This window comes from Nyctereutes procyonoides, unplaced genomic scaffold, assembly GCF_905146905.1.
Source record: "Nyctereutes procyonoides isolate TBG_1078 unplaced genomic scaffold, NYPRO_anot_genome, whole genome shotgun sequence".
In the NCBI taxonomy this organism is placed as follows: Eukaryota; Metazoa; Chordata; class Mammalia; order Carnivora; family Canidae; genus Nyctereutes; species Nyctereutes procyonoides.
In genome coordinates, this window is record NW_026575043.1 from 56,268,586 (window position 1) to 56,277,828 (window position 9,243).

The 9,243-nt window shown below is 52.3% G+C and overlaps 1 protein-coding gene across 4 annotated transcripts in view; it reads right to left on the reverse strand.

Moving 5' to 3' along the window:
- Positions 1 to 7,188, reverse strand: part of CAMKK2 (calcium/calmodulin dependent protein kinase kinase 2) — a 51,203-nt gene extending 44,015 nt beyond the window's left edge. The window contains exons 1-2 of one of the 4 annotated variants that reach the window (XM_055322205.1): positions 7,060 to 7,177; positions 1,765 to 1,889 (exon numbers count right to left, since the gene is read on the reverse strand). In XM_055322205.1, the coding sequence (XP_055178180.1) occupies positions 1,765 to 1,815 (51 nt within the window). In that variant the 5' untranslated portion in view covers positions 1,816 to 1,889; positions 7,060 to 7,177. Of the gene's footprint in view, positions 1 to 1,760; positions 1,890 to 2,071; positions 2,188 to 7,059 lie in introns of those variants that run through there. The other 3 variants (XM_055322210.1, XM_055322209.1, XM_055322211.1) reach the window with 3 other exon arrangements.
- Positions 7,189 to 9,243: the final 2,055 nt, after the last annotated feature.

Genomic DNA, 9,243 nt, shown 5'->3' on the forward strand with positions numbered 1-9,243 from the left:
CTTTAGTCTAATAACAGCAGCCTGATCTACATCTGGGAAATCATTATTTTTTTGTGAAAGGTGACTCCATGAAGCTGTCCGTAAATCAACTTCATATTCCTATCTGACTCAAGACTGGTCAATCAGGCATGAATTGCTCTGGTCAAGAAATCTGATTCAAGAGAGATGCGTGACTCAGGTCAGACAACCAAGTCTCATTTTAGGATTTGGCAGAAGTATTGAGAATGTCTCTTTCTGTGGGACTTAGCAATAAGGATGTATTTCTAAAGTTTATCAGAGGCTGAGGAGAACCCTGTCTTAGCATGAAGTTGACAGAGAGAGAAAAGAGACAACAGATAGAGAAGAACAGAGGCCAGAGACACTCTTTGGGTACCTGGATCCAGCCATGCCTGAAGCCCTTATACACTAGAAGCTTTTAACTACATGAGCCAATAAATTCCCTTTGTTTGCTTAAGTTAGTTTGTGACTGGTTTTCTGTCACTTACAACCAAGGGTCTGACTGACAGAAGAAATAGAGCTGATTGACAAAGCTTCTCCACTAAGCTCCCTGCCAGACCAACAGTTCTCTACACCATAAGGCTCTCAACCAGGCCAAACTGCCAGGCAGCTGCAAGTCCCCTGGTAACCAGACAATCTGCACCTTGATAGGCAGGCAGAAATCAGAACTTCCAAAGTCTTTTTTTTTCTTTAATCCTAAAAAAATCAAGGATGGGTAAAGGAAGGGCCAATGAACAGGACAGAGTGAAGGAAAGACAGGGACTAGCTAGCACTTTCAATGCAAGAAATGCATCACTGGGGATGCCTGGGTGGCTCAGCGGTTGAGCACCTGCCTTTGGCCCAGGGTGCAATCCTGGAGTTCCAGGATCAAGTCCCACATCGGACTCCCTGCATGGAGCCTGCTTCTCTCTCTGCCGGTGTCTCTGCTTTTCTCTGTGTGTCTCTCATGAATAAATAAAATCTAAAAGAAAAAAATGCATCGTTGTAGCAGTAACCACAGTGGCGTTAGATGGCAGCCAGCCCTCTGGAGGGAGTGCTTGCCGAGTGCCAGGCACTATTCTGAGCATTTAGCATGTATCATCTCATTTAACTGTCAGAAAACTGTATGAGTCGGGTACACTTATCATGCTTATTTCACTGGCGAGGTTAGCTGAGGCAGAGTCCGACTGACTTGCCCAAAATCACACAGTGCTTTGGGAAAGCACAGCTGTAAACCAAAGAGAGGTGAGACATGGTGACCAAGTGCACATTCCTTCTCCTGCACACACCAAATGCTCCCTGAACAGAGGCTGCTGCCGAGAAAGCACTTCCACAGCTAGCAAGCTCAAGCCCCTCAACTGGCTTTACTTTATATTAGAACACAAATTTTCATCTCTAATTCCATATGCTAACTTTACTCTTTTCATCGTCCCCTCTAACTCTTGTCCACATGCATCACTTTTCACAAGATTTAAATTAAAGTGTGCATATAATTTCAGGGGTGAGCAGGGGCCGGGAGCTGGCTCTGCCTCTGCTGGACCAACCCTGTCCCCCACACCTGGACACAGAAGCTGGGAGAATTGTCTGGGATGAATCTACATGAAATCTCTTTTCCTCAGAAACCTCAATGGCAACATCCTAATGTACTTGTTAAAACTCCTGTCAGGGGGTGTTCTTTCTTCCACACCCTGCTCCCATCCAAACCACTGGCTCCCCATTGAAATTTCTCCAGCAGAGCCTTATCTCAGACACCACCCACGATGCCCCTTCCCTCATCCACTCACCTACCTCATGCCCCTTATGCCCAGACCACGGCCCAGGAGAGGGGTAAGGGGGCATCTCCTTGCAGGACCATCCTTTCTCCTCTCCAGGTTGAAATAAGCATTTTTATCTCTGCAACTGCCATCTCTTAACTATTTACAGAAGCCAATGGGATAAAAAGAGACAACATAAAAATAGTTGCTCAGCAGCTTTCAAGATTGGGGGTGGGGGTACACAGACTCTTGGAATGTTCTTTCTCTCCTTTTCAAAGTCGAAAATGCTAGAATTGTTTCTCTTTGCCAAAGCACTCCCTAAGAGTTCACAAACTACTCACCTGGGAGCTCTCTGGGGGCAGGGACCAAGTCCAGGCAGAGCTTGTCACCAGCCCCCCCCCAAAAGTGTGGGTTCAGTTCAGTGACATATCATCAGGGTTCCAGAGCCAGCACTTAAGAGAAACACAGCGTCCTGCTCTGCCCTGTTTCCATCCGGCCTTCCAAAAAAACATGAGCCAGTCAAAAAAACAAAACAAAACAAAACTTGGATTTTTTTCTATGCTTAAAATGTTTCCTAATTGAAGAAAAAAGTTCAGCAGCACCACCACCAACACGATGGAAACAGAAAAAACACTGGCAGCTGAAACCGCTCCTCCCCCACTTTGGCCACTAACCGTCTCCAACAGGGAACACCAGGGCACAGGTCTTCCCTATGAGTAACAGCATCCACCTCCTTTGAATTATACCCAATTTTTGGTTGTGTTGAGGAAGGGATCCAATCAGGGAAGGAAGAAAAGATAATCACTTAAAATCTTATTTTTCAGAGAGCAAAGCCATACCCTCCTGGAGAAGAGAGATTCTAGTCTAGTCTTGTCTAATCTATTCTATGCCCATGAGAAAATCAGCATCTTCTGCCAGCATAAGAAGGCAAGGAAGACCAGAGAACACAGGATTAGAAGGCATGCTGGGAAACTATATGCATCCCAGGGGCCTGGGCCTTGATTTTCTCATCTGTAAAATGGAACCGCTGCAGCCTAGCGAGAGGGTAACTTGAATCCATCTTCTGTATGAAAGCTGGCTCACAGTCAACACTCCCAAAGACCCTGTTCTCCCCTCCTCTCTGTGTCCCACCCACTCGGCTGTGACTGTGAAACGGAAGGGGCCACCAAGGGGCTGCTCTTCTCTGGGCTTCCTCCCAGCTCTGTTCTTGCTAGATTTCTGATTTCCTCCAGATAAGTATTTCTAGCTAAGCTGTCCGGAGACTGAGCTGACTCCACGCCTGGTCACAGGGTGAAGGCTCCATCTGTCTGGTGAAGCTTTCTCTACCTTGTGGGTTTACTTATCTAGAAAAAGTCTCACAAAATATATGCCCGAAGATGACATGAGGACATACGTTTAACAAATCATCGTGACTAAAAAGAACGGAACTGGATGAAATTCACACTCTCCCTGAAAATCACACATGTCACACCTGTGCATTGACCCTAGGGGCACTGGGCTTTGCGAGAAAGCAAGAATCTTGTGGTGGAGCCAGAGGGGGCCAGATAGAGGGAGTCTTGAAAACTCTGTTCACCAATTGATTTCAGAGACCCTCCCTTCCACCACCACCACCACCACCACCACCACCGGCTCTGCAGAGACACAAAATAATGTCTAATGCCTAGAGGTTTATTAATTGGGGGCTGAGAAGGCAGAGGAATACACAAAGTAGCCTTAAGAAATGCTCATGGTGGGGCGGCCGGGTGGCTCAGCGGTTGAGCTCCACCTTCAGCCCAGGGCCTGATCCTGGAGACCCGGGATCCAGTCCCAAGCTGGGCTCCCTGCGTGAAGCCTGCTTCTCCTTCTGCCTCTCTCTCTCTCTCTCTCATGAATAATAAAAAAAAAAGAAAAGAAAGAAAGAAACACTCATGGTGGGGCACCTGGATGTTTCAGTTGGTTAAGGGGTTAAGCATCTGCCTTCGGCTCAGGTCATGATCCCAGGGCCCTAGAATTGAGTCCTGCATCAGGCTCCCCACTTGGCCTTGATTCTGCTTCCCCCTCTACCTTTCCCCACTGCTTGTGATGTCTCTCATGCTCTCTCTCTCTCTCTCTCTCTCAAATAAATAAATAAAATCTTTAAAAAAAAATCTAATGGTGGAAACAAGCCAGTGTCCACCAACTGGTAAATGGATAAACATAATGGGGTCTATCCATACAAGGGAATACTACTCAACCATAGAAAGGAGCACTGATACATTCTACAACATGGATGAACCTTGAAAACATTCACACTCCAAGAAAGAGAAGCCAGATACAAAGGGTCACATATTAAGATGTCAATAAGGTAACAAGCACAGTCTGAAAGAAAAGACCATTCCAAAAGAGAGATGCAATTTCCTTAACTTCCAAGCAAGAATGCACAGAAATGAGGGAGAAGGCCATGGCAGCATATGGAGCCAGGCATGCCTGAACCCCACACCTGGGTCCTGTAACCTAAAGGGGGTAGCTAACTGGGAAAGCAAAACATCTAGGGAAATATAGTAACACAAGGACCTCTGACCCAAAGGACAATCTGAAATAGCATTTGCCTCAAATTTCCAGGATTGGGAAAAGAAATAAGAACCAGAAGGCGGCATGCAGAAGGAAAGGTTGTGAGGGACCCTAACCAAGTTACAGTACTCTGCTTTCTCTGAGTCTTTCCATTAAATGAGTTCATGATGGGATGAGGATGACTCTGCATCCCACGTTAAAATCTGAGTCAAAATGCCTTGAAAAATAGGCTTGGCCTGCCCCACCCAGTTCCTCTTGAGACCCCACCCAGTCTCCCTACCCAGTAGTCCAGCTTGGATCCAGGTTAAGGTTCTCAAGGGGGGAACTCTGGGTTACTGCAGAAAGTTCCCTCTGCTAGGTCAGACCCTTCCCCTCCTATTCCCATCCATCTCCCCTTGCACTTTTGTTTTTTAGCCCATCCCTCAAGGCTGAGCACAAACAACACTTATTTCTGGGAGCTTCCTGGATTCATACCAGCCAGAAGAGATTTCTCCAGAAACTCCACTGCCCTGTGCTTCCATCATTCCCAGCACACTTCTTCCTCCTAGTGTTTTTCAACAGAGGCATTCCTGGCATTCAGGGCAGGACAGTTCTTCATGCCTGGCATGGATCTGGCCTGCTTGCCGGACATTTGGCATCCTTGGCTCCTGCCCACCAAAGCCAGAAGTGCTCAGCATCATTGTGACACCAAAAGGCACCAGGCACTTTTTCAAATGCTTGCCAGGACGGTGGGACTGTCCCTGATGAGAACTACTGCAAAGGTATTAGTGAATATGTTTGGCTACTAGCCCACTAAGAACCTGGGAGCAAAGACAAGCCCAAGTTAATAAGCATCAGCACCATGCCCACTTAGATCCTTCTAAGCTGGCTTATTTTTTTTTATTTTTTTTATTTTTATTTATTTATGATAGTCACAGAGCGAGAGAGAGGCAGAGACATAGGCAGAGGGAGAAGCAGGCTCCATGCACCGGGAGCCCGACGTGGGATTCGATCCCGGGTCTCCAGGATCGCGCCCTGGGCCAAAGGCAGGCGCCAAACTGCTGTGCCACCCAGGGATCCCCTCTAAGCTGGTTTAGTAAACAATCCTGGGCCCCTCAAAAAACGGAGGGCAGCCTTGCAATGGACTGCTCCAGGATAGATGATAAAATGCACAGGCTCAAGAGCCTGACATGCCTGGGTTGGCTGCGTGACCCTGGGCAAGCTGCTTAGCCTCTCTGACCCCTCTATAAAATGAGGCTAACTCCTAGCAACACTGCAGAATTGTTTCCACCCTTGACCTCCTCATCTCTATAATGGGAATAAAAATCTCTGCCCCCTAGGATTTTGGTAGGCATTAAATAAGATAATAAATGCAACACATAGTCCAGTGTGTAGGGGCTCATCAAATGATGGCTATTACTTTTTATTACAAAAATACTCTGTGCTCTCACTATGAATACCTGCTTTCTATAGAGGAAAGGCTTATGATGAGCAATCTGGAAGGAGGTGCTGGGGCTCGCCAAGAAGCTGCATTTGCATAGCATGAACACTGTTCATTCTTAAATTGCACGTTTCTGTGTATTGGTTTAGGAGGAGGGGGCTAACTAAGCCCTCCCAAAGCCCTCCCCTTGTTACTGCCCCTACCTCCCCCCTGAGTATATGGGAGCCTATGAGGAGAGAGCTACCCTCTCCTCTCTCCCCTGGGGGCAGAGCTAGGGGAAGGGGTGTGGTGACAGTATCACTCTAGGGTACCTGAAGTTTCTATCTCTAAGGCTGTAGGGACTTTCAGATTGAGGAAGGTTGAAGTTCCCTTTATGGAAATGGACACTACATGTCCCCACCCCAGGCCAGAGAGCTCCTCTCTCACTAAGAGCACTGAGTCCGCCCCCGCCCCCCCCCGCCCTCGCTCCGCCCCCACATCCCTCCACCCCAACCTTCTGGAGGAGACAGGAGAAGCTAAAGTGCAACCTCCCCAGGGCCAAGTGAGAGCAGCAGGGTGGCTGAGGGTGGCTGGCAGAGCTGTGAAAACACCCCGCTTCCCAAACTGGGCAGTGCAGAGAGTGGGGGGGGGGGGGGCAGGGAGAGCTCGAGGCTACACAGCATGGCATTCCAGGCAGGCACCAAGACCCAGACTCCCGGGTCTGGGCCCAGAAACCCCGCGTCCCCAACAGTCAAGCAGAAGGGGCAGGTGAAGGCACGTCTCCGCACTCATCAAGAGCTGCGGTCCGGAGGTAAATTTAGGTCAAAAGGACCAGCCAGTGAGGTTCCGGAGGGCGGAAGCAGAGGGCCAACGAAGAGAGGCAGAGGTCCCCAGGCCCCGCAACTGCTGATCCAGGGTCCTGCCCCCTGGTGTCGGTCCAACCTACCCAGGGCCTGGGTTTGCCCCCAAGACAAGCGGGGTGCGGGGGTGGGGTGCTCAGAGTCCGGTGGCCCTCTCCCTCCCTGCACTCCGTAGCCTTCCCTACCTGTCAAACGCGAGAAGGTGGGCCTAGGCCGCCTCCGAGATCCCTGCCTGACTGCCCCGGCCCCGGGGGACACGGGTTCCAAACTCCGGGACCGCCCCTGCCACCCTCTCCCCGCGGCCAGGCGCGGCCCCCCCTAGGAGGCCACCCCAAGGCCCCGGGCGCTCCGAGGACGCGGGGGAGGGGGCGCGGGGGGCCGGGTCCCCCCACGTGGCGGGGCGTGGGACGGTGCACGTGGGGTGCCCCCGGTGGAGGGAATCCGGGGCCGGCCGCAGGGCTTTGTCTGCAATCCCGGCAGCGGTCCCCGCCCCGACAGGGCAAGGGCGCCCCGGCCCGCGGCCCCGCTCCCGGCAGCTCACCTGGGCTCCGCGCCCCCGCCGCCGCCTCCCGCGCTCGGCGCCCCCGGCTCGGCTCGGCTCCGCTCGGCTCGGCGCGGCCGCGCGCTCCTCTCCGCGGCCCCGGCGAGCGCGCGCGGGGGGCCGGGGGCGGGAGGAGCCGCCGGGTCTCGCTGGGGCGCGACGCCGCCGCGGGCTGCGCGAGGATTGGCCGCGGCCGCTGGAAACCCGGGCGCCGAGCCGCCGTCGGCGCGCCCCCGCGGGCTCGGCCCCGCGCCGGGGAGGGGGGGGGAGTGGCGGGGCCCGCGGAGCCGAAAGGAGCGGCGAGGCGGAGGGCGGGGGAAGAGGGGAAGTGGGGCGGGGCCGGGAGCGGCCCGGGAAGCCGCGGAGCCGCGCGGAGCCGGGCGCCCCGGTGGGCGGGGGGGCGCGAGAGGCAGCGCCGCCACTTCGCTCCGGGCCGCGGCGCGCACCTGGCCGGGCGCTCCCCGCGGCGGCGGCGACACCCTCGGGCGGGCGGGGCGCGCCGGCAGCGCTCGCTTTGTTTGGCCAAACGCGGGGACTGCGGGGCGGCGGCTGGGGCGCGGGGAGTCCCCCAAGTCCGCAGGACGGCCGAGGTCCCGTCCCGAGGCTGCGGCCTCTGCCCCGGGCGCCGGGCGGCGGATGCAGCCTGGACTTCGGGTCCCCACCCACTCAGGGGAACCCCTTTCCTTGCCCCGGGCCCGCCCCAAAGGCCGGGGAACTCTGTTCCTTTCCCACATCCACTCCACCCGGGTGTACAAAACTACCCGAAACAATGAACTTCTGGCCTTCCCCCAGGGCTACCTAGATGCTTTTCGTGGAAAACAATATATTCTTCATAAACATTCTACCCTTCTGGGGCGCCCTCCTTTGCTGGAACCTTAAGAGTGTGTTTAGTCCCCCAGCTGGGGAACGGCGCTGCAGGAGGGAGAAAGAAGACCTCAAAGGCTGTCTGACCTGCCGACCTTAGATGGTTTCAAAACTCAGTCCTGACCCAAAGGGTACCCAGGGCATGTTTCGCTGACCCTGCCAAGGAGCCAAAAGGCAATCAAGAGTCCAGGCGGGAATCTAGGGCCAAAGTAATGAAAGGTTCAGAGTCCTCTTGTGCTAGAGGTACCTGGTGGCTCAGTGGTTGAGCATCTGCCTTTGGCTCAGGTCATGATCCCGCGGTCCTGCAATCGAGTTCTGCATCAGCCTTCCTGCGTGGAGCCTGCTTCTCCCTCTGCCTATGTCTCCGTGTCTCTCCTGAATAAGTAAATAAGATAAAATCTTTAAAAAAAAAAAAAAGTCCTTTTTACTGGATGGATTTCCAGCCCCCTTCAGTTTAGATCCTCTGGTATTTACATGCTGACAAACAGTTGAGAGCTTTCAGTAAGAGGACCACCATTTCTTTTTTTTTTTAATTTTTATTTATTTATGATAGTCACACAGAGAGACAGAGAGAGAGAGAGAGAGAGAGAGAGAGAGAGGCAGAGACACAGGCAGAGGGAGAAGCAGGCTCCATGCACCGGGAGCCTGATGTGGGACTCGATCCCAGGCCTCCAGGACCGCGCCCTGGGCCAAAGGCAAGCGCTAAACCGCTGCGCCACCCAGGGATCCCCGAGGACCACCATTTCTGATGTTACTCACCACGGACACCTTTGTTGGTAACAGTAAAAGCCCAGAAAAAACCTTCCTACTGTTCATGGGGGGAATGGATAAGTGAAATGTGTTATTTGATTGGATAATTGATGAGATACTATGCAATAGTTCCAAGGAATACATTAAATCTACTTGTACAGGGACGCCTGGTTGGCTCAGCGGTTGAGCATCTGTCTTTGGCTTAGGATGTGATCCCAGAGTTTCACATCGAGTCCCGCATGGAGCTCCCTGTGAGGTGCCTACTTCTCTCTCTGCCTATGTCTCTTCCTCTCTGTGTGTCTCTTATGAATAAATAAATAAAATCTTAAAAAAAAAAAGATCTACTTGTACACACGTGGGAAGATCCTCAAACCAGAATGCTGAATAAAGGAGCAAGGTACAGACTACGATATGATGTAAAATTTGTATTTTAAAACCCCACATAGTCTATCTTGTTCATAGACACCTGCTTGCCTAGTGCTTTTTTTTTTAAAGGTCAATGGGGATTGAGTGTCAGTTAAATTCATGACAATCTGCCACAAAGATGGACATAGGGACAGAAAATAAAGA